We start from the raw sequence: 25,082 nt of genomic DNA on the forward strand, positions 1-25,082 counted from the left end.
TTCCCATCACTATAAAAGGTGTTCCAAGCTCCATGATATCACGACCATCTTGAAACGCAAGTACCCTGGAACTCTTCCAGCGTACCTCTTGCAGCGCTTCAATGTCGAATTTGCGGCTCTTCAGTTCGTTGGAAAGCACGTGGGTACTGCCCATGAAATTTAGAGATCGGCAGTTCCATGTTCCAAGTTTCCAATCGAGGCTTTAAGGAGCCAAACTCGTTTTGTATATTTACAACATACAGGGAATAAGTAGAGAAATATGAAAATAAAAAGAAGTATAGGCGAAGATCAAAAGTTTTTAGGAAAAGGTTTTGCAGGGAATGAAGTTAGATAAAAAACTATAAAGAAAAAAAAACATACTGGATGGTCACACGGCCAAACAATATGCTCGATGCCATGGTAACCTAGGCCGCAACCGTATAAATTGTTCCTAACTATATTTATAGGATAGAGTACCGCATTCAAGGAATAATGATGGGACATGAGACGAGCAAATATAAAAATAAAATCCCGTTTCAGGTTCAACCTATTTACCCAGGGTTTAAGACTTACCTTTCACATAATCGAGTGGAGCATCCGAAAACACTTAATTCATGTTGTACATTATTAAATTCTGCTACATTTATTAAGCTCATTAGACTGGATGGCTTTCTCATCAGTAAATATCACATTCCATGATGACTAATATATATTACAAATTAAGGATTTCATATACAAATATAGAAATGTAAACCAACTGACATGACCGAAACACACCAGTTGGAAGTAATAAATGTCTTGATAAGAGCTAGCCTGCGCGACTTTGTCGCTAGGATTTCGAAACTCGTACTCACCTTGTCCATACGAAAAACTCACCCGCCCTGGACCCTACAACAGAACACCCATGCATGCAATCACCTAATTTGGACTGTAGGGTTTAATCAAATTTTCGGAAAACTTTTGCACGTTCTCCGCTCCCCGGACTTCCTTATCTAGCAGTGGAAGTTTAACGACGTGGAAGTCCTCGTACAAATCGGCAATCTGATCCAGGTACTTCTCCTGCACCTTGTACCGAGACGAACACATGGCGCACGGTTCTTGACCGGTGCGACGGAACAGCAGCTGATTGACGATGATGTTGTGCGTATCGATGCCACACTTGGTCAGCTCTTGCACCAATCGTTCCGTTTCATAGAGTGACAAAAACTCTGCTATACAAACGCACACGAAGGTGGTTTGGTCCGGATTGCGGAACTGTTCGTTAACCTGCCGGATGATGGTCAACATTTCTTCCAGCTTCCCGGTTAACGTTTCGGCATTGAAATCTTGCACCCCAAAAAGGGACCCTATCTGGGAGATGAATGGAGCAAGTTTCATTTTAAGGCGAAGAAGCTTGCCCAAACCTTTTTCCACGACCTGCGGGAAGGAAAGCAGCCGAAGTGTGTGACCGGTTGGGGCCGTGTCGAAGACTACTACTGAGAAGTTCATCGCCTTGACCAGTCTGTGGAGAAATTTTTAGTAAGAAAGCTGTTTTTTAATCAGGACGTGGCGATTTTAGCCAACTTACTTCATCACTTCCGCGTAGCTCATAGCCTCATCTATACCAGGCAGCGCTCCAATGATCTCCTGAAAAACACCCTTGCTCAGTTTCATGGCCGAGTTTTCGCCCTCAAAGTACTCGTCCGGGAGTTCGTTCAGGCCAACGTTCGGATCGATTTCCATGGCAAATAAGTTATCGAACCCATTGACCTTAGTCGGTACCTTGGTAAACTTCTGATCGAATGCATCCGAGATATTATGAGCGGGATCGGTCGAAATGATCAGTACCGATTCGCGGACCTTTGCCAGCTGGACGGCCAAGCTGCAGCTGTTTAAATAGTGGAGCAGCCAATATTGAAACAAATTGAACCCTCTCATTTACAGAAAAAAAAACAAACCTGCAAGTAGTTTTCCCGACACCACCTTTGCCACCGACGAAGATCCACTTCAGCGTTTCCTGGTCGATAATGTTCCCCAAACTGGGCGATAACGGTTCGAATTCGGCTTCCATTACTGATGGTTATTCTTGGGGGAAATTATTGTTAGCAAATTAATATCAAAAAAACTAATTTCACTGCACCGCGAGTAAAAAATAACACACGTCTGCTTTTGCTGAGCTGAATTTCCCGTATGAAAGATCAACCAAAGGAAAACGTCAAACTTAAGAAGGATGATGATGATGACGAAATAATGATAGATGATGACGAAAATGAGTATGGGTCTGAGGGTTGAACAATATTTTTCCGAAATACATTTTTCCGACCAATCAAGTTTGTTTGCAATAAGTACAATGTGAATAATTCAAACCATATTGCCTTTTAATTGCTTTGACTTTGACTCAAAGCCTTCGATTTTTTTCGAGATTTTTTGACGTTGCTGTTAATGCTCTTTGGCAATCACCATGTTTGAACAGTTTTCCCCGTTTTTGCAAAGGCCTGCTTGAGCTACCAAAACCATTTTGGGGGGAAAAAATTGATTACTGTGGCAATTTAAGTTTTGAAGAATCGTGTTTTTCTCGACATATGAGAATAACCTTTAAACCGTTTTATATTTTATAGTTATTGAATTAGAAATGGGAAATATTGAGAGGTTCGGAAGCCAAATTGCAAAAATATGAATCTTGGTTTAAATGGTATTTACATAATTCTGATTATGTCGACAAAATTTTATCAAATTTAAAGCTTTTTTATGTAAATAAACGACGGAGAGTTTGAAACGTTTATTGCACTGAGAAAAGTAGCGAAATGATTTGCATTTTTGAAAGTTGTATCATGAGTCCTACATATGTCGTATTTAGACTCAAGGCCCGGAAAGTGATTTTTGTTTTAAAACTCCCTGACCATAATCCGGATTTTATTCGTTATCTCAGGAAATATTACCTGATTTAAATTCATCATAATTTGGCCAGTGGGCATTTCATTTTTCAGATGGTTTTCCATCGGGGCAACACTGCTAAACCGGCATTTTTCATCAGGGGTGCCAGGTGGTTTCATCAAAAATCAGGACAACGCAAATTAAAAAATCAGGATTTTTCAGGACACCTCTTGATTAATGGAATTAATAAGCAACTCTGCTTAGATTGCATAAATAAAGGCGCAATACAGGTGCTGTAAACGCCTTTATTTATACAACAGCAGTATGCAGCTTCTTGGCTGGCATGCAGTTCAGTTCGAAAAACACAATTTAAATATCGTCTGAACCAAAGATTATCATCTGTTGAAATGGGGTTAAATATTATATTACAGATTTATTCGATTTTCTCATAGTTTAACATCAAATTCTATAATGTTTGAGAAGTTTTTTAAGAAAATCAGGACAATTCAGGACATTTTAGAGACAAATTTTCAAAAATCAGGACAAATCGAGAGTTTTTGAAAAATCAGGACGGTTTCTCGAAATTCAGGACAAATCCTGATAAATCAGGACACCTGGCACCTCTGTTTTTCATCATCATCATCATTTTTGACGTTTTCTTTTACATCATATTCGCGTGTAACGATTTTCGTTTGCTTTTCTCGCCGTTGCGCTCGTTGCGTTTTCGTCTTCGCTCGCTCGCAGTTTCATTCAAATCCGATCTCCGGTCGAGTAAACACGCGTTTATCTGTCCAGCAAGCGCAAGAGATCGCTGCTTCGTTGAAAAGTAAATAAAATCGCGCGTTTCTTTGGCACCCGGCTTGCTTCGGGCTTTGCGCCTTCTCTTTCTGATCTTCAGAAACGTCGTTACGAACTGAACGAAGTGTTGTGCTGACTCTTGTTTTCCGTTTCTTTTAGCTTCGCGATCGACCGTTTTTTTTAAAGGTTTTTTTTCTCGATTCGGGTTTAATTCAAGGATATTCTCAAGGAGCTAGCTGCCCCAGCTCTTTAATGGTGTATTTTGAGTTGTGTTTTTTTAAGATACCCGTATTTTAATTACATGGTTCCTAGTAGAAGTAAAGTGAATATACGCGGTTTTCGGTGCTAGAGTGCTTCGTGATCTATAATTTTAATGGATACAACTTACGTAAAGGATCGCTTGAAAACTGTGAGTATATTTTTTGGATCCGTTAACTTTTTCAACGACCCGTTAGATCAAAATATCCAAGCTTTAAATTATAGCCTCTGATCTTAAAAACGCAATCACAAGAAAGCTGACGTTGAAACCTGATTTCCTAGAAAATTCAAATGATTTTCGGAAATGTAAATAACATTTCTTAACAGATAAAAAAAGTTAAACTAGAATAAAGTGCATTATACAATCTATTGATTTCTTCGAGTAATTACCACAGCAATATTTTGGGGAAAATGGCACAAAATCAGTAATTTTACTGGTTTTACTAAAACATCGGTAATTTTACCTAACATCGATATTTTTACCTAACATCTTCAATTTTACCTAACATCGGTAATTTTGACGACAGCTTCAGAGATGTTCGGTAGTTTTACGGAACACGTAAAGTTGTAATGTTCTGCAGGATAATTCATGTTTGTTTATAAAAATCATGTATTCCTGATTCCAGAGATTAAAGTTTGTTTTTTCCGGGAATTGAAATTTAGTTTAAATTTGATCGTTAATTGCATCGTATTTATCTGAATTCAAAGAAATAAACAGTAGTTTATTCTAATTTTACCTGAAGTTTCCCGAGATTCCTGAAATTTCCGAAAAAAAGATCAGCTATGATTGCTTTATGACCTGGCACAGAACATAAAATTTTTGAAACTGACCCATTTTTTTTAATGTAAAATTGGCCGTTACGAAATCGAGTTCTAAGAGTTTTCAATTTCAGTACAGGATTCAGATTGTTTTGCTGTGTATTTAATACGATTTTTAACTTTCTACGACGTTAGTTACCTCTTTTCGCCAGAGCAGAGGAAGATTCAATTTAATAACGGTTTTGTTTTTCATTTTTTCCTTCGTTGAATTTTTCCTAGGTGTTTCCTGAGCCGGAAAAAATACCTTATCTAAATATTTTGTAGAAAATTGTCTCCTTTTGAAATCTATTGAAATACTCGAAGAAATATTCTGATTACATTCAAGCGATTAAAATTGAGCCTTGTGTCTTTCTTGATTATCAGGTATCTTTGGGTCAAATGTCTTGGGCATTATTCAAGTTATTCATTATTTGTATGAAAAAAAACTCGATTTCTATGTTTTTTTTTCAAGCCCTGGACAAAGTCTTGAAAAACTGAAATTTTTACTGTAGCTTAACAGAACCTCATTAGATTTAAAATTTTAAAATGAAGTCAACCGAAATTTTTGCAATATTGTTAAAATTTGTGGAACAAAAAATGAAAAAAGCGACTTGTGCCTGAAAGAATAATATGTATACTTAATGTGGGTAATTAAGCAAATAATTCCATAAATGACCTGCACTCATAAACACCCCCTAGCGACTTCCTTCAAAAAAGTGACAAATGACTGTTTCATAATTAATGCCCATTTCATTTTTGGGAAGCAAATTACTACTTCAGAAAATCTTTAAGTTTTTCATTTGCAATCGTCAGTTTGTCCAAGTTTATTGCTCTTCGCGTTTGCCGGCTCTGCGTCTCGCAAAACGGCACTCGTGTAGTAGTTGTTGCTGCAAAACGTGATTCCGGTTAGTCAAGCTCTCTTATTCCTGAATTCTTCTCTTTTCTCTTGATCGTTTTTTTTCTTGCTTCGACTCCCGGCTCCAATCCTTGGCCATTCTCCATTCACCACGGGACCGGATTCAACCGGGGATAGAACGCCAACAAAAGCACCAAAAACGCCAACGTCCCATCAACCGACGAAGAAGAAGGAATAGACTCCAGTGATGATCAGTGGCAACAAAAACACAGGAGAGGTCAAGAGGAGAGCACCGGTCCTACGAGTGACGGCGTCAATTCTCCCGGTGGCGTGAGAAGAAACCCCTCGATTCTGCTGGCCCTCGATTCGCTGCATCGATCGTTGCTCCTAAAGAATTTGCAATTCGATGACGGAAAAGGCCACACCGAGCAAGATGATGGTGAGTAGTTTTTCGTTAATTATTGAGTGCGTGTGTCCTTTTTCGGCCCAGAATCGGTATTTCGATGGTAATTTTTGTTGCCATCGTCGTCCTGAGATTCCCATTTCCATATTTAATGTTGTGCTCTTATCAGAGACTGGTTTTTGGACTCCAGTCCGATCGGCGAAGTTCGCTCGAACAGGATCTTCTGATTTTGCTTGAAAGTTGGTCAGAGACGAAGCAACGAGCACAGAGTAATGAATATTGCCTTGAAGGCGTCCGTTTCACTTTTGCAGTATTCGCATTTTTTTCTTATTCCTTCAGTAGGTACATGATATTTTAAATTGAAGCTTCCAATTAATTGTGGTCGTATATTTGGAAAAAACTTAACTTATTTCACAAATCGATTGGATCGTAATTCAAGGTTGATTTGTTTAAAATTTGCAGAAACTATGAATTTTTAATTTCTTCTTACGACTTATTGAAAACACATGCTAGATTGAAGATTTCGAAGCAACGATACTGCTTCTGGTTGGACTCATCTTTGTGGTATATTACCGGTATGGCACAAATGTAGTTTGCGATGATTTACAGCTTATTGAGTTTAACCGGTGACCTCTAGTAAAACAGCCATGCAAACAATTAAGCGTTCACACAAACTGCAATAAATATTAATTTACTTTTGTTTTAATGTTCTCTTCATCGTCTAGTTTTAGTTGTTTTGATTTGCCAATGATGAAAAACTTACAAACTGAAATCGATATTAATAATTTATTCCTTAATCATTCCTTCAAATTAAAAAAAACCCTATCAAAGTTTTTTGTACATTTATTTAACGAGGGTATGTAACATACGTTTTTACCCTTTAAACCCTATCAATTCCAAACGGTACGATTAGTTGAAAAAAAGCCATTAAGCTATGGCAAGTACGTACGTTCCATCTTTAACAAGAACCAAACTTGTTAACTGTACTAGTAAAGGCAATGAATAAACATTTGTCTTCGCTAAGTTTCAACACCTGGCATATTCTTCAAATTCTAATATAATAGATTTTTTAAGAAACGTTTATATACAGACCCCGTTCGTTTTTGGCAACATTCGATTTTGGCAACATCCGATTTTTGCACATGTGCCAAAATCGAACGGTTTTCAGAAACAACATTTCCTTTTAGTTTTCGTTATATCAGGACCAATTCAATTTAGACAAACACCATAAAAACGTTTTTATGTTCTGAAATGGTGATAAAATGCAACAATAAAAACCAAAATTTTTAAAAAAATTATATAGTACTCAAAAATGACAAAAAGATAAAAAATTCAAAAAGTTGAAAAACAAATTCAAACAAAACACTGAATATGACAAAAAACAACTAAAAAATGATGAAGAATGACAAAAAGAGCAAATATGACAAATGAAAACAAACATTATAAACAAAGCAAGAAAAATGCAAAATGCATCAAAAACATGATAAAAAAATTAAAAAATGAATACAAATGGTCGAAAATTGACTAAAAACAACGTTTTTGATAATACCAATAGTTATTTTGTAAAAATAACTGAAAAACAAGATGAGAAAAAAACCGTTCGATTTTGGCAACATAAAATGAACGAGCGTGTTGCCAAAATTGAACGGGGTCTGTATTTACAAATTACAACATGTTTACACATTTGTATTTTTATGTTTGTATGGGAAAATTAAATACCATCAAGTCACCATTCACCGCCCAGACACCATTTATCGGCCAAAATCACCCTTTTGTGTGTATTTCGAAAAAAAACTGGAAATTTTTCTCCAAAAATAAGACCTGTTTTCTGTGTCGGCATCATTGTTCGACCATTTCACTGAAAAATCATCACTTAATTATGCTAACTATAGCCAGAAATAAAATATTTGGTTTTTCGTTTCCGGTCAAATTATTGAATTCGACGCCTGTTCGCGAACTAAGCATAACTGGGCGCCTAGGGAAAAAAGGGGTTTTGTTTACTAAATAGTACCTATTGGTCCTACAATCGACTTGAAATGATAGTTTGATTTTTGTAGAAAAGATTTGCATCGAAATTTTTTTGATTTTTTCAATAGTTGTTGTTTTTTGAAGTGTTTAGTGATGGGCGGTAATTGGTGTATAAAAAAAGTGTGGGTTCCTAATTACCGGTCACGCACAATTTCTTTGTTTTTAACGCATGTATTGTGTCAAAAGTGTAAATTGTAAGAAGCATTCAGTTTGATTACGTTAGAAAATGATGTTTTATCGCTGAAAGTAACCGATTACTTGAGGCTGTTTGCCGGGAATCATCATTTTGTCAGTCAACGCACTTTGTTAAAATTTGTACAAAATTTGCGGGAAAGATTTCACAAAATGTATTCTCTCAAGATCCAAAATATGGTTTTGACAGCTCGTTACATGGACAATATTAAAAAGAACAGTTTCCGTGTTGTTAGATAGTTTTTCCTTAAGAAAACATTATCGATAACCGAAAAAGTCGAGTGGGCGGTAATAGGGCCAGTTGAACACCTCAACGTTTAGTTCAGTGTTCTGAATATCACTCATTTTCAATGAATGTTTCTGATTGCACTTCGCACCTGAACGTACAGCGGTCGGGTTTCGTTATTGATTGCTACTGGACCTACCCGATCATCGATCGTTCAATTCATCGCTAAAATACAGATCACCTCGCACGATGCTTGCTGTCAAAACAGTGCGCACCATCATCAAATTGGAATATCACCAATGCGCAATGCATATGGCGAATCTTGTTGGTCTTCGATCAGGAGTGAATGGATCAGGCAGTGAGTGAATGATACATGAAGCCGATCATTAGCGTATTTTGTTTGATTTGATATAAAGCAAATTAATAAATTTATTTGTTGTTATAACGTTTTTTAACATCAGTATGATCAAAATCAAATTGCAGTTGTGTTTGTGAGGGAAAGATGTTCACTTTCGCCGTGTTTTTCAATTTTTACAAGTTCTCTTATTAAAATGTCGTACGTCACGTTAAAACTACTGAGAATTTATGGTGTCCCGCACAACTGTTTGATTTTTCTCGTCCTGCAAAAAATAATTTTGAATTTCATATAATTCAGGCAGATACTGAGTGAGCTACATTCAGAATGGATCAGTTTGTATCTCACTCATCTCCGATATGCGATGTTTGCTGAACCGATGATTCTGAATGATGCGACTCGGTTTGCATAGCTGATAGGAGCGCTGATCGAGATTGCATACCAGCCAGGCGAAGCAGTAGCGAGAGGCGCTATCCCATTATACAATCGGAATGTTTCCAACAGGAAACGCATCCTGAGTGTTTGTTTTGATTGATTTTCGGACCATTGGTTTAGTTAATTATTTTTAAAAGCGTACATTTTTCGCATTCCACTAAATTTTTTATTTAAAGTAGAGCAGTTTTGAGATGTATTGGAAAGAAAGCGAATAAAAATCTGCCGTCGTTTTTTTATAACACATGTTTGAAGTTGAAAAACCGCTTATTTGGGCGGTAGATGGTGACATGATGGTATTTTTTCCTACAAAATCAACATAATTTTTGTTTCTTCTTTGGAACCGAGTTTGCTTTTGGGTTTTGTGTCAATTTCTAAATTTTTAAAAGAATTTTTTGCTGAACAATTTTGTCTAAGACCGTAACTTCGTATCTTATCAGGCAAAAAAGTTATTAGGCTTTGAATAGGGGTATTTCTTTTAGCATTAAAAAACAATCAATTCAATTGACATCACTGCTAGTTCCCAGTGAAGTATTGCTTGAAAAGTAGTAACGCAATACCTCGCTTGGCACCAAGCAGTGATGTCAATTGAATTGATTGTTTTTCAATGCCAAAAGAAATACCCCTATTCAACAGGTAATAACATTTTTGCCTTATTAGATACGAACTTACGGTCTTCGACAAAATTGTTCAGCGAAAATTTCTTTCACGGAATTTTTAAATCGGTACAAAACCAATAAGCAGGCTCGGTTCCACAGAAGACACAAAAATAATTTTGATTTTTCAGAAAAAAATTTTTTTTTTTTTATACAAACATAGTTCAAATTTTCGCATGTAAACGTTACTAAAGAATTCTGCAAAAAAAAATCATGGATGCGTTTTGAACCGAAACGAAACTTTTTAGATTCCAGAAATTTAAAAATGACCCCAAATCGACCCAGTCTATTGCCCTTGATGCATCAAAAACGTATCTTTGAACAATCTAGAAGAGGTGCTCTCACCAAATATACAAAAATATCAAAAAATAGTTCATTACTGGTAAGATTGAATGAAACTTGAAAAAGTAGATAAAAACGTTTAAAAATGTAATTTTATGCCGAAAGCTGAAAACCAGTCACTGTAGGGGCATAATGAGAACCCCCCTGGGGCAGTATAAGCACCATTAATCGAGGCACGTTGAGCGTTTTCTGAAGGGGAATCTAGCAGCGAATTCGGCTCGATGAAGTCAACTGAATAATAGAGCTACAGCTTGACTTGTTTCATCTGAGGAGTTGGCCTATTGGCAAGGTGTCGAAGAGGTAATCAGTAGACTTAAGTTCGATTCTTGGTCAAGGTGATTTTTTTTTTTCATTTTTATCATTCATGATCGATGCATTTTGCACTAAACGGTGAAGCGTAGATTCATCAAACAAAGCAGTAACAAAATAATCTAGGTCTGTTTGTAAAATTCAAAGAATTAACACCTGCTCATACATTATGTTTCTGATGTTTTGTTTGACGGATGATGTTACTAGCCGTATAATGTAACAATCAAAAAAATCAATCATGAATGGTATGTGAAAAAAATCCCCTCGAACAGGAATCGAACTCGAGTCGAGATTACCTTTCTGATACCTTACCAATAGGCCAAATCGACAAATGACACAAGTCAAGCTGTAGCTCTATTATTCAGTTGACTTCATCCAGCCGAATTCGCTGCTAGATTCCCCTTCAGAAAACGCTCAACGTGCCTCGATTAATGGTGCTTATACTGCCCCAGGGGGGTTCTCATTATGCCCCTACAGTGACTGGTTTTCAGCTTTCGGCATAAAATTTTAAAATACATTTTTAAACGTTTTTATCTACTTTTTCAAGTTTCATTCAATCTTACCAGTAATGAACTATTTTTTGATATTTTTGTATATTTGGTGAGAGCACCTCTTCTAGATTGTTCAAAGATACGTTTTTGATGCATCAAGGGCAATAGACTGGGTCTATTTGGGGTCATTTTTAAATTTCTGGAATCTAAAAAGTTTCGTTTCGGTTCAAAACGCATCCATGATTTTTTTTTTGCAGAATTCTTTAGTAACGTTTACATGCGAAAATTTGAACTATGTTTGTATAAAAAAAAAATTTTTTTTTTCTGAAAAATCAAAATTATTTTTGTGTCTTCTGTGGAACCGAGCCTGCTTATTGGTTTTGTACCGATTTAAAAATTCCGTGAAAGAAATTTTCGCTGAACAATTTTGTCGAAGACCGTAAGTTCGTATCTAATAAGGCAAAAATGTTATTACCTGTTGAATAGGGGTATTTCTTTTGGCATTGAAAAACAATCAATTCAATTGACATCACTGCTTGGTGCCAAGCGAGGTATTGCGTTACTACTTTTCAAGCAATACTTCACTGGGAACTAGCAGTGATGTCAATTGAATTGATTGTTTTTTAATGCTAAAAGAAATACCCCTATTCAAAAGCTAATAACTTTTTTGCCTGATAAGATACGAAGTTACGCATGGGATTGAGATGAAAATTTGCAGACGAGGATTTTAAGGAACGGACAATTGATTCCAGTTATCAAATTTTGTAGAAGGGGTCGGCAAAAGCGGTCGTCCATATCAACTGTTCAATGTTTTTGCGATATTGGCGTTATTATAGATTTTTTTTTGATGAAAATTTGCATAAGAGTATTTTGAGGAAAGATCAATCGATTCCAGTTTTCAAATTCAGGGTCAAAGGTCGGCCAAAGGGGTCGTTCATATTAACACTCTTTTTACGGTATTAATGCTTAAATACATTGGATTAAGATGGAAACTTGGTACGTGGGAGTTTCAAGGAACGAGCAATTGATTTCAGGTGTCGAATTTTCATTCAGAGGTCTGCGAAAGGGGTCGTCCATATAAACTGTTCAATGTTTTTGCGGTATTGACTTTATTATGCATTGTATAGAGATGAAATTTCCACATAGAAGTTTTGAGGCACGCTCAATTGTTTCAGATTACAAATCTCGAGTCAGGGGTCGGCAAAAATGGTCGTCCATATTATCTGTTTATTGTTTTTATATTGGGAGTTATTCTGCGAGTCGAGTCACAATTTCACTTCTTTATCCTGACTCCAGGAAATGTTTCAGAGAAGAAACGTTAGTATGAATGAGCTCCAAAAATCGATCACAGGACATTTGAGTTGAAATTTCTAGCCTAGAGTGGTTTCTGGTGTCGGCACAACGATGTGAAATTTTTCACATCACGTCACGTGACTCTCAGAATAAGCCCCATTGTCTTGATTATACATCGGATTATGATGAAAATTTGCACACGGGAGTTTTACAGCACATGTTATTGATTTCACGTGTCAAATTTTGTTAAAGAATCAGTAAAAGGGTTCGTCTTAATATTTTCATTTTTTTTTGCAATAATTACGTTGTTAGGCATCATATTGAGGCAAAAATTTAAACACGAGAGTTTTGCAGGACGAGGAATCGATTCCTGATAACAAACAAACAAAAAGGGGTCATTTATATTACCTTTAAAATTATTTAGACAAAATTTCGTTATTATGCGTCCGAAAAAGACAAAAATTCGTTCATAGGTGTTCTTTTCGACGATCATTCAATTTATTATTTCAAATTTCCGTTTGGTAGACATAGGTCGCTTGCAAATTCTGTTTAGTATTTTAAGCAATATTTGGTGAAAACGCGTCCTAATTACCAACCAAATACAAAATTATCAGCTCTAAAGTTAAAAGCGAAACAAAGTTCGTACGGGATCAGCTAGTAAATTATATTATTTCTTCCGATACATGAAGATTGTATTCTTATAAATCCAAGAAGTCCAAGTTTTTATGCATTCGTTGCACAACACTTCAGTTTTGCTTCTTTTGTCAAATGTTTTAAAGGATTCCTAAGGAAAGAATAACGAGTACATTATTGCAATCTGGATTTTTAGTTCAAAATTAGCGCTTTTGAGTATGCAATTAAGTTCTGAACAGTAGGCAATATGCATAACAACATATTTCTAAAAAGCATAGTGCACAAATCGAAAGCGAACGAATCAGCAATAATGTTTTGAAGAGTAAAAAACTACGCCTTTAAAAAAAACTATTAAAAAAATCAGTTTTTTTTTATCAACTTTGGTGTACTTTCTCAGTATAAAATCGAAACTTTGAATAATCCAACTTAAAATATTGAGCATTTGTCAATTAAGTTACATATCTTGCAACAACTTGGTGCTTTTTGAATGACCTAAAACATCATGGCTTATAATAAATGGGGTTTGTATTTACAATTTTGAAAACATTTCTCAATGTACTCTTTTGGCGTAACAGGATATGGTAACCCTATGCTAGATTATAGTGCTCTGTTCGCTCCAGGTCAACAAATTTAAGTTAAAACGCGTTTTAAAATTGATTAAAGTGAAAAACAAAAAATTTATAGTGTGTAAATCATGTTGCAGTGCGTACATTTCAGATCAAGATGATTTAAATGTTATAAAATCTTATTTGGTGGTGCTCAAAAATTATAATATTTTCGTCACTTTAGAACCTATCTGTTTACTATTTATTATTTCTGTAAAGTTGAAAAGGATATTTCTTTTTTGTTGTAAAATTAATACTATAGGTAGTACGGCCTCATGAAAATTTGTTTAAGAAAATACGTACTTTTGTAGAATAAAGGAGTGCTTATTATGCCCTGGGTGCTCGTTATGCTCTTATCTCCTTTACTTATTTTTTATCCCACGCGAAAAGTTTCAAAATAATCGCGAAGTTTTTTTTAATGAAGCTTTATTTCCTGCATTTCTAAGATCTTTTAGGCAACTATCATCAATCAAATATTTCATTTTTTACAATTCGTTTATTTAAAACGGCTTAAACCGTTTAGTTTTACGGAGCCGGGTGCCATTATTTGTTTTGTACAACAGAGGTTTGATTCAAATTAACAAGGCTTTTTTTAAACAATATTTCTTTTATTCAAAAACCCCAAACAACCTGACTATTGAAAAAGTTATGCGCCGCAAGCTAAAATTGATCGTAGGCCTAGTACAAGATCTCATGCCAAATTTGGGCCAGGTCGGATCACGGGAAGGGGTCGCTCAAAGAGCCTGAAGTTTTTATGGAGTTTTGAGACATTTTGTTCGGGAGAAACATCAAAAGCCCATCAATAAATTTGGTTTCCTCCGGCCGATTTTATTTTTTTCTGACAGTAGTAAATTCAGTGTTTCTTAACATGAAAGTCTGTGAAGTTTCCAAAGAATTATCGAATACCGAAGATTTTATGGTAGTTTAAGTGGAAGGTTTAATACTGGCTGGCCCACCGGAATTGGATTCGAATCCTCTGAAGATGAGAATCCGATAGTCTCCCCAACATAAACTGATCCATCTGAGCCAAGCATTGTCGAAACCTGAATGAAAACATCTGACCCTTTCATGGGTGTAAGCAACGTTAGCTAAGGTTTTAACAGCAGTTAGGTCCATTCCTGTGCCCTGGATCGTTTAAGGTCAAGAATCCTCTTTTGCTTTGGTGAGCCCGTTCTATATTTTTTTCAATATGTGATTTCTTATATTTATTTCGTTTATCTGAAAATGGTTCTTCATAAACGTTACCTTGTTTTTGAAACATTTTTCCAAAATCAATAAAAATGTCTAAAATTTAGTTTTTTTTTGCAATTCAATGATCGATTTCCCATAAACTAAGCACAAAATATGCTAACGGTTTTTCTTTTCATATGTAGTTTGAAGCTTTGGTGGCTGATTATTATCTTAGTTGATAATACATTTTTACTACTGATTATTTGAATGGATTTTAACGGCTAAACTCAAATTTCAAGTGTGGTTATTGAAACATATTCAAGAAATTGATAACCCATGCATAACAGGTAAAACTATTTCCGCCTGAAAAGATACACATCCTGTTTAATCAACTTTCACATAATCTCCAGATTCTCTCATGAAAAAGGCAGAATGGATTTTGATCAAATTTAACATCCAATTTGCTTTAAGGGGTAGTAGGGTCTAACACTATCAAAAAATCGATTTTTTTATTTTTTCATTTTCTTATTGTAAAACATTTCAAGAATTTTGTGTCAAATTTTCAAGTCAATTGAAGCAAAACTGTAGAAATTATAGGCCTTTATCTCCTCCTATCTAAAACTGCAAGAAAACAAGAGCAGAAACTTCAAACACGTTTTTCTCGAAAGCACATTTTTAAAGTCCGTGGACATCGCCATTTGAAAACTAATTTCAAATTTGGAACACATTTTCTACATATAAAATACCAAACCCCAACGATTTTCTTTTTTATTTTTTTTCTTTGGGGAGATTTTACAGATAAAAAATGGCGGATTTTTTCGTGAACAATCGTAGTTTTTACTTCAAACAGCCACAAAAATTTTATAAATATTTTTTTCAAGTTAAATAAAATCGTTGGGGTCGAGAAAAACATCTATTAAAAATATTTGCTCTGATTTTTTGACTTCAGATGATTCTGTGCTGAGATACAGTGTCCACCGCAAATCCTGTTTTCTAAAAGGCATCCTTGAAAGAGCTCCGTCACCGGCTCATTTTTCAATATTTTTCTACGAAAAAATTACTAAATGTTCTTTTTAACAATGCTTTGTATAATGCAAAAAATTTGAACACATTTGTTTGAACGATAGCTCTTAAAAAAATCGTAAAAATGGTGTTTTTTTACCCGTTAGACCCTACCAAAGCAACCAAAAGTTCCAATATCACTTAAGGAACGAACTGATAAGTTCATATATAGCTGTACAAAAGTTCTGTGGAACTTTTTTGCTGTTCAAAATGCTTTTTCGAGGTCCATGGAACTTCATTCTTTATCAAGTTCAGCCAATACTCAAAAAAAGCTTTAAAGTACTGTTTGGATTATGTTTCTACTTTTTGGGAACTTTAAAGTTTGTATGTAGAAAAACAATCTACTTGTTACATACTTCTCATTTTTTTCAAAATCAAGTAGCTATCAAAGGGTTGCAAGTCATTTTGTACAGCTCAATAGTTCGTAAAAAGTCTCTGTTGTACTATTTTGTAAACTTGAAAGTTTTTAATTAGTCCCAACGGGCGTTCAAAAGCAACTTCGTATTATAGAAACTTTGAAGTAGATTTAAAGGCTAAAATCTACTTTTTTTTCGAACTTCAACACGTGTTTGCATAAATAAACACATCGTTACTTGGGAAACAACTATATGAAGTACACATTAAGTTCCGGAAGAACTTTTTAACAGCTTGAAAGTGGGACTAAAGTAGAAATAAAGAACCTGAAAGTCGTTTTAAAGAAAATCATCACATCGAGTAAAATCGTTGACTACTCATCATGTTCATATAAGGCAACAAGTATGGATCTCAACTTTCAAGCGGTGAGCTCGGGTTCGAGGCTTGGTAAGAACATGTTTTTTAAATGTAATTTGAGTTAGTAACAAATGTAGTTGATTAATATGAATCAAAATAGCAGACTTGAGAAGGCAATTGAAGGAGCGGAAGAGTAATTTTTTCGATTTTTTATGCTGCTTATAAAGTGGATTTTGAAGCTGTTTAGAAGTTGTTTGGCGATTTATGCGAACTTTTTTTCAACTTTAAAGTTCGTTTAACTACTTAAAAATTGAGCTGAAAAGAAGTTGTATTAGCATACTCGATTAAGCTGATTAAACCTGATAGAGGAATGTTATCCGAACTTTTGGTTGCTTGGGATACTCCCCCCTCAAGATAGTGTTTTATTCAAGTTTTAGCAACACTTTCAGGGCTCTTTGAAAACACACGATAAATGAAGTATTTCCTATGTCACAATAAAACAGTTTTAAACATTGGGTGCTATGGTAAAGTCACCATAAAACAATAATAAAACTCAAAAAAGCCAGTTGATTTAATTTGTGTTACTTGGGACATTTGAACTATTCTATGAAGGATTTTTCCTCAAAAAATACTACTGACAGTATTTTGTGTCAAATCAAATTTGAACAAAATTTTGTCTTATTAAATGCCGAATTGCTAAATGCTTAATTATATTTGGGACGTTGACTCCAAAATTGTTCTTCTCATGTATATTGATAATAAAAAGTGTAAATTACTTGCTGGGCCATTAAAAAGTAAACAAATTGAATCAATTAGCGATCAATCTGCAAACACCGGAAGGTCCCAATCAGCCATCCAACTATCCGATTACAATTGCACACGTTTTGGTTCCGCTCCGATGGAATCCCGTTCGCGTGGGAATTTGCTGCGGCGGCATCGAACCGGACCGGAATCATACTAAGATTTCTGCATTCAGTCTACGCCTCCCCACTTACCTACTTAGTCTAAGCAACTTGGATCGGCAGACGACGGACGGCACGGGTCGTGTAGATTTTATGAAGTGTTTAAAATGTTCGCCCACGGGGACATTTCGGAGGAACTCTCGTGATCTGAACGCCACGCCACGGCAGACAGTGGGGCGACGGCACGTGCCTGTATGCCTTGAGGCCACTAAAAACCGTTGACTGATTCATCCATTCATCGAAGACATAGAGAGAGAGACATTAGGAGTGGTTTTTGCTTCGGCGTGCGATACCTACGCATTTGAAGAGACAGGTTGAATGTTTCTATTAGTATAGAGATAACTTCCGAGAGACGAATTTTGTGGTAGGTCAAGTCCAAGGAAATTGTTTGGCACCCCATTCAAGTGATGGACGACCAATTTGATTGGGCGTTTGGGTAATGCTCGAAACATTAGAGAACTGTGGAACCCGCATATCTCATAACTGTCTTGAAGTCGGGATCATTGAGATTTATCGGCTTCCCTTGGGTGGTGTGGAATACTCATTCATCTGTCAGAGTGATTCCTAACTATCTCATCAACAAGCAATCGTTTCCAAGCTTAATGGACCACGTGGTTTGTTGGCAACCGTAAAACGCGGGGAGGAACTAATCAATCTATTGCCCAATACTTCACAGCCATTTTTATGGGAACGGATTTCTCAAAGGGGCAGTTCGAATCGATCGTTATTTCTCTCGTTTTTCCATTTCGAATCAAACAGAGAAAAGAAAATCAACAAACGAACCAAAACGTTCCCCGGAATTATCTTATCTAAGCGTGTATTCACTTGTTTTCAGACTCCCAACAGCAGGCACCCATCATCAAATCCGGTAATTCAGCGCGAGGGCCGCCAGACGAGTTTGGTTAGTTTCAACATAATCCACCCCATGATGCTAGAGCTAGGCCGTATGCACCATACCTATCAAAGCTAAAACGTGCTCGGTAGCAGGTTGGACACATTGAGATAAGCTTGAAAAACGGTTTTGTGAACCGCGTTGGAACATCTTTCATACTAAGTAGTTTGACGGTTTTGCTACAGGCTGGATTCTAAATTTAAATTGTGGCCAAGTTTATACCACTTTTTTCGACTGTGCCGTTGAGCTCTATGCTCCAGTTCCACTTCTCTACGTCATGGCTTCAGGCTTTTACCTCTCATCTATCGGAACTCTGGCAGCAGAAAGAAACCGGCAACAGATTAGCCCCAAATTTGTAACGATCTTTTTCGGTTTCGAAAAATTTGTTTCGGCTTCAACCGTCGTACTGCGCAATTCACTGCGTTTAGTGCTGTATGGATCCGGCTCGATTTCTACTCTTTCACTTGTATTCAAACATTACTCAACCGCACCGTATCGGATGGATTTATTATCATCAAACAAACGCGTTGCTGGCTTTCTGCTACTCCAGTTCTTCATACACACCAGAAGTATTCTTTTCCCGGGGTGTGAAATATGGTCTGGTCAAGTTGTTTCTCCTCTGCCATTCCCGCGTTTCCGCGTCCCTTTTTTCTAATCGATACAGTTTAAATACCATAATATCGGGGACCGAATCGAAGGGATCGGTTAACAAACTGAACAAATAAAGACGCGAAACTTGTTTTTTCCACTTGTCTGTGGAACGATTCCCATGTTGGACATCAGTTTACCTTCAGGGAGGATCATTTTATGTCGTTGTCGTCTGTCCTTTTGCCTTTTATCATTTCTCTCGAAAAGGAGACTCAGTTTCGATACATATAAGAATGATGGCAGTGGCGAGGTTGGTCGTTACATTTCCTATAAGGGCAGCTACTCACTTGCTTCACCTTTCTCGTTTGGTTCTCGTGTGAATTGTCCGTCCGGCGACTGGCTTCTTGTGCTGCTAAGTGATCCGGTAAACAGTGTGTTCGGTCATCCGTGTAAATATGACTGATGGTTGGGTTCGAAACTGTTGTTGTGCTCCATTTTGACTCACGCCTTTCTTCACGTCTTCTGTTTGCTTCCATTCTTATTAGGATATTCATACAAGAAAAAACGGTTGTAAGTTTATAGAATTCTCGTTAAGAATGAAAACTAATGTTCAGACTAAAAATGGAATTGAAAAACAAAATCCGGATGTATTTCTTAAACCAAAATTTAAATACAATATTGTGGAGAATGCCAGTCTAACGAATTACAGACAAATATCGAATTAGTTCTAATATAAAAATATAACATCAGAAATATTATTCTAATCCGCCAGGCCATGTGACTTTGCTATTTGCAGCTATTCGGTGAAGCAGTTTTTTTTTCATCTCATGGCGACCGTCATAAATTGGCCTATATGTGGCTCGTTTTGCAGAAGGAAGGTGATAATACTCTCCTGGGTTGAATAATTCTTTAATAATCTTGAAAGCTGGATGCTATGCTGCGAAAGCTAAGATCGATTGGAATTTTGACGTTTCTTTTGTATCGATTAGAATTTTTGGGTTTTTGTAAACACATTTATTTAGCACACTTTGGGACACATAACACATGACGCATTACAGGATACGACACTAAACGTTCTTACTTAACAGATAAAGGATTTAAAATTACCTTTTTTTGTCGACCGGTTTCGGACTCTACGTTGCTCATCTACAACGCTATGACCGACTAATCACTTGAAGACAAATATTATTCTAATTTCCTTCTACACCAAAGTATTCGTCGAAAGGATGTCGTATCATGCAAACTTTTGGTTGATCTGGTTGAAAAAGGGCGATATAATGAGCGCCTCATCCTCGTTCATAAACGGCTTCTCGGCAAGAACAGATGAACATCGACTTCCAAGCGTTTAGATATGCGGTTTTGCGTATGGATTTTATAAATGTGACCTTTTTCGAATGTATGGATGGTTAAATTTTGCTGTACGGGCGGCCACATTCAATTCATTCATCATTTTGATCTCAATGGCATTCGACGGGTTTGGCAGATTAAAATCGCCGGACAACGGTTGCATGGAATTTCATAAATTCCGGATCTCTCATCTTGTGGAATCTTATTTTTGAGCGAGACAAGGCGATCCTTAAAGGTGTTTCCGCTTTTGTACACAGTTTTCAACCCGTGCCGTAGAAGAATCTTGCGTATACCATTAGTTAGTCTCGAATAAAACGGTAGACTTACTTCGCGATTTTTCTTTTTCCGGTTTCAGTGTGGTCAAATCACGTCGGTGTTTTTTTTCGGGCGTATTTGCGAAGTCGGCGCCGCACAGTGGGCCAGGAACCACACTTTTGCGGTCAAAATTGGCTGCAGGCCAGAGGCTTCGTTGTAGCTCATTGGTGTCTTCGACAAAGTTACTTGGCTATATTTGCGCTATCTATTGATGGATTTGAATTAGTTCTATTTTTCTCCGCAAGGTGGCGCCAAAATCTAACTTTTTACAGAAGCAAGATACAGGCATGGTTTCTTCTACAAAGTTGTTCATTATACCTTTAACATCAACTTTGTAGAACATTGTTAAGCTCTATGTTGTGAACTTAACTTGCAAAAATAATAATTTAAGGAAACCTTGCAAAAAAAATGGTTTTTTTCACCTATTTTTGTGTTTAGCTATACAATACCTCAAATTTCCACAGTATTCGATTGGAACAGACTTAAATGAGATATTCTAGTGGAAAACTTATTCGTTTCGCCGATTTTTTCTGTCAAAATTGCAAAAAATTGGTTAAAATTATACATTTTTCAAATTGCAATAACTTGCTTGCGAGCAGCTTAGCGCACCTCATTTTTCGAAAAGTGACAGCTGTGATTATGATCTAAATGCATGTAAAAAATGTCGGTGGGTTCTCGTGGGTTCCTTGCCAAATGATTTAATAAAGTTGGTAGATTTTCAATACAAATCAACATATTTTAAGACCTTTTTCAAAGAAAACATCCACATTACTCGTAGAAAAGTCGAATTTTCGTCGTTTAATTATTGCTTTAGTCCATTGCGATGCTTAATTAAGCAATTAAGCACACTTGGTAAAATTTATTAAAAAATAAAAAAATAATTTAAAACTGTTTTTATTTAAATTAATTTTTGAAAATTTTTATTTTTTTTTTCTAATTAGATTCAAAGTGCGAAAAATGTGCTGAATTATTTATTCAAGCAGCAACTCCAATAATTGAACGATGAAAATTCGACTTTTCTACGAGAAATTCGGATGTTTTCTTTGAAAAAGGTCTTAAAATATGAGGATTTGTATTGTAAACTTACCAACTTTATTAAATCATTTGGCAAGGAACCCACGAGAACCCACCGACATTTTTTACATGCATTTAGATCACAATCACAGCTGTCACTTCTCGAAAAATGAGGTGCGCCAAACTGCTCGCAAGCAAGTTATTGCAATTTGAAAAATGTATATTTTTTTTATTTGTAGAGAAATGAATCCAACTTAGATGAAATTTCAGGGACTAGATATGGGAAAGTTTCGCTGACTGAATGTTTGAGTCAAGACCCATCTTTGGGTCACAGTTTAAAAATGAAAAATGTATAATTGTAACCAATTTTTTGCAATTTTGACAGAAAAAATCGGCGAAACGAATAAGTTTTCCACTAGAATATCTCATTTAAGTCTGTTCCAATCGAATACTGTGGAAATTTGAGGTATTGTATAGCTAAACACAAAAATAGGTGAAAAAAACCATTTTTTTGCAAGGTTTCCTTAAATTATTATTTTTGCAAGTTAAGTTCACAACATAGAGCTTAACAATGTTCTACAAAGTTGATGTTAAAGGTATAATGAACAACTTTGTAGAAGAAACCATGCCTGTATCTTGCTTCTGTAAAAAGTTAGATTTTGGCGCCACCATGCGGAGAAAAATAGAACTAATTCAAATCCATCAATAGATAGCGCAAATATAGTCGAGTAACTTTGTAGAAGACACCAATGAGCTACAACGAAGCCTCTGGCCTGCAGTCAATTTTGACCGCAAAAGTGTGGTTCCTGGCCCACTGTGCGCCGTAACCATTCACAATCACGGCTTCGAAGATTTTCTGTTTTTCCAATTCAAACTCGGGTCTTTCCATCGGGGTATGATACACTAGACTTAGTCGATTTGGGGTCATTTTGGAATTTCTCAAACCCTGGGGTTTAAAAAACTTTATTTTGGTTTAAAACTCATCCAAACTGCTTATGAGTTTTATGCCAGTTTATGAATTCTTTTAAGGAAATTTTAGAACAATTTTGTCCAATACCGTAACTTCGTATCTCATAAGGCCAAAAATTTATTAGCTATTGAATAGAGGTGTGTCTTTTGGCATTGAAAAACAATAAATTCAACTGACATCACTGCTAATGCCTAGCGAAGTATCCCTCGCTAAGCACCCAGCACAGATGTCAATTGAATTAATTGTTTTTCAAAAGACAAAAGACAGGTAATAAAAATTTTGCCTAATAAGATACGAAGTTCAGTTCTTCGACCAAGTTGTTCAGTGGAAAATTTCCTTTGAAGGATTCATAAATTGGCACAAAAACCATTAGCACGGTCGGCTCCACAGAAGAAACAAAAATGATGTTGATTTTTCAGATCAAAATATTCAATTTTCCCATACTTGAGGTTTGTATTTATAGTTCAAATTTACTTATGTAAACGTTACTTGAAAACTATACAAAAATCATGGATGCGTTTTGAACCAAAACGAAGCTGTTTAGACCCGGGGTTTGAAAAATACAAAAATGACTGCAAATCGACTCAGTCTAATGATACCATCCTTTGTTCCATAGAATGGGAAGCGGCTTGTTTTTTGGGACCACAGTGATAAGAACCCAAGTAACCAAAAGTCGCACTTAATCGTGTGCATTAAAAGTTCACATTTGGCTGAATAAAAGGTCCTCGAGAGAAATAAAAATAAGTGCTTGAATTGGACTCCTAAACGAACACAAAATGTCTAAACAAGCAGCATAGAACATTTTTGTGCGTTCCAAGTACCTTAAAAAATCCAGGATTCAATTTGGACTATCGTGCTTCATAACGAACATTTTACGAATTTTTTGGCTCCATGAAGAACTTCTTACGAACTTTTTGGATCCATGAGGAACTTCTAAAGAACTTTAATGCAAACTGCAATGGACTGTAAAGTATCTGTCTGTTGAAGTGTTGAGTTTGCTTTTACAGATGTTTAAAATTCGCATGTTCATGTTCATGACAGTTCAAAAAATCAGTAATTGAAAAAAACGTCATAAAAAGATTTTGGAGTATGTACTGCCTTCAGAGCGTTGCTGAATTTACTGAAAATGTTTAAATGGGAAAACTTATAAAAATCCTCGCCGAAACATTTTTCTTAATTAAATTAAAACAAACTCTTGAAATTGAAAATAAAAAAAAAACACTTACAAAGATCATACATCAAAATAATTTTAATCAATATTAAAAATAATACAAGAAAATACACGCCCTTCTTTTTTTCTTATTACAAACCTTGAGAACACATCTTTTTCATCAAACAAAATCATCATTTTACCAAATTAGCTTAACTAAATTTTTAGTTCCTCAGTTATTATCTAGGTTAAAACTTTTAAAAGTGATTTTCAGAAGTTCTTGAAGCATGTTTTCGGAGATGTTTTCGTTTCAAAAAATGATACATAATCTTAATACTTTAAGGGCCGCGAAAAAAACCAAACATGGATACGACGAAATTCGGCGTTCTGTATCTCAGAAACGCTCTCGGCAATCGAAAAAAAACATATATCTCGTATTTTATTATTAAAATAAAATAATTTATTTTAATTATAAATCACCGTTCAATAACTGAAGATAACAAGCTTATATGTACTGAGTATAGGAGATTCAGTCAAGAATATTTGATTCTGATTTTAACTCACTTCTTGAAATTTTTTATCGAAATTTTTCGTTTTTCAATGATTTTGAAATTACCTTTTCCAAATGCTCAATGTTATTAACATATCGGTAGTGACTTTTGAATAGGGCCAATGTGCCAAATGTAAACAAATGGAGTTATCAGCATGGTGATAAAGTACGTTCGGAGACCTACATTTTGAGTTTACAACGTTAACTGAAAGATTTTTGATTTTCGAGAAATAAAGAAAACAAAATAAAATTTTTGCTGGGAGCTTGTCAAACTTTGAACGCGTTTTCCTCGAAACCGTGATGTTGGCGCATTCGCCGTATTCAAAATTCGATACCGATATGTTTAAAAAAAAATGTTATTTTATTATTTAAATCAAATCTATGTCAACTGAATGAGGAACCTGATCTTACTACGTTTAGACTATCATCATAGGAAATGTAGAGTTCTGAAATAAACATATATAAGGTATACCGGGGCAAGTGCAAACTCGGGGCAAGTGCAAACGTTCAACTTTTCTCTGTTACAAAAAAAGTAAAAAATATTTCTTCTTCTAGAAATTGTTGTTTAGACCCAAACAAACAATCACATAGACATAGATAAACTAAACTTTCTTTAAATTTTTCACTAAAAACACGGCATTGTTTGATCACACACGAATTCAAGTACATACTAGACATGAACAGTGTGTTTTTGTTTAGCATATTTTGACTACAAAAAAGGGAATTCAAATCCGAATTTTCGTTAAAAGGTGAGTGTTTGAGACCGATATTCAAGTGAAAGCAGAAAATTTATGATAAATTTTCAGTACACCCCGAAAGTTGTGAAAATAATATTCGCTCTTGT

General features: G+C 35.7%; 2 protein-coding genes and 1 long non-coding RNA gene across 3 annotated transcripts in view; 1 reads left to right on the forward strand and 2 right to left on the reverse strand.

Moving 5' to 3' along the window:
• Positions 1–675: 675 nt before the first annotated feature.
• Positions 676–2,135, reverse strand: LOC129756004 (ATPase ASNA1 homolog). Its single transcript, XM_055752755.1, has 3 exons — positions 1,917–2,135; positions 1,547–1,846; positions 676–1,480 (listed from the first exon to the last, which is right to left on the reverse strand). Exons 1-3 carry the CDS (start codon positions 2,027–2,029, stop codon positions 898–900), a joined length of 996 nt encoding a protein of 331 aa, XP_055608730.1. The 5' UTR covers positions 2,030–2,135; the 3' UTR covers positions 676–897.
• Positions 2,136–3,599: 1,464 nt separating this feature from the next.
• LOC129756000 (uncharacterized) overlaps positions 3,600–25,082 on the forward strand; it is a 62,412-nt gene continuing 40,929 nt past the window's right edge. The window contains exons 1-2 of the mRNA XM_055752745.1: positions 3,600–4,039; positions 5,720–5,981. Coding sequence (XP_055608720.1) covers positions 4,004–4,039; positions 5,720–5,981 — 298 coding nt within the window. The 5' untranslated portion in view covers positions 3,600–4,003. The remainder of the gene's footprint in view (positions 4,040–5,719; positions 5,982–25,082) is intronic.
• On the reverse strand, positions 8,786–9,255 carry LOC129756008 (uncharacterized). The gene is made up of 2 exons (XR_008739369.1): positions 9,067–9,255; positions 8,786–9,011 (listed from the first exon to the last, which is right to left on the reverse strand). It is a non-coding gene; the product is annotated as an uncharacterized LOC129756008 (long non-coding RNA).

The sequence above is a fragment of the Uranotaenia lowii genome, chromosome 3 (genome assembly GCF_029784155.1).
Source record: "Uranotaenia lowii strain MFRU-FL chromosome 3, ASM2978415v1, whole genome shotgun sequence".
Lineage (NCBI taxonomy): Eukaryota > Metazoa > Arthropoda > Insecta > Diptera > Culicidae > Uranotaenia > Uranotaenia lowii.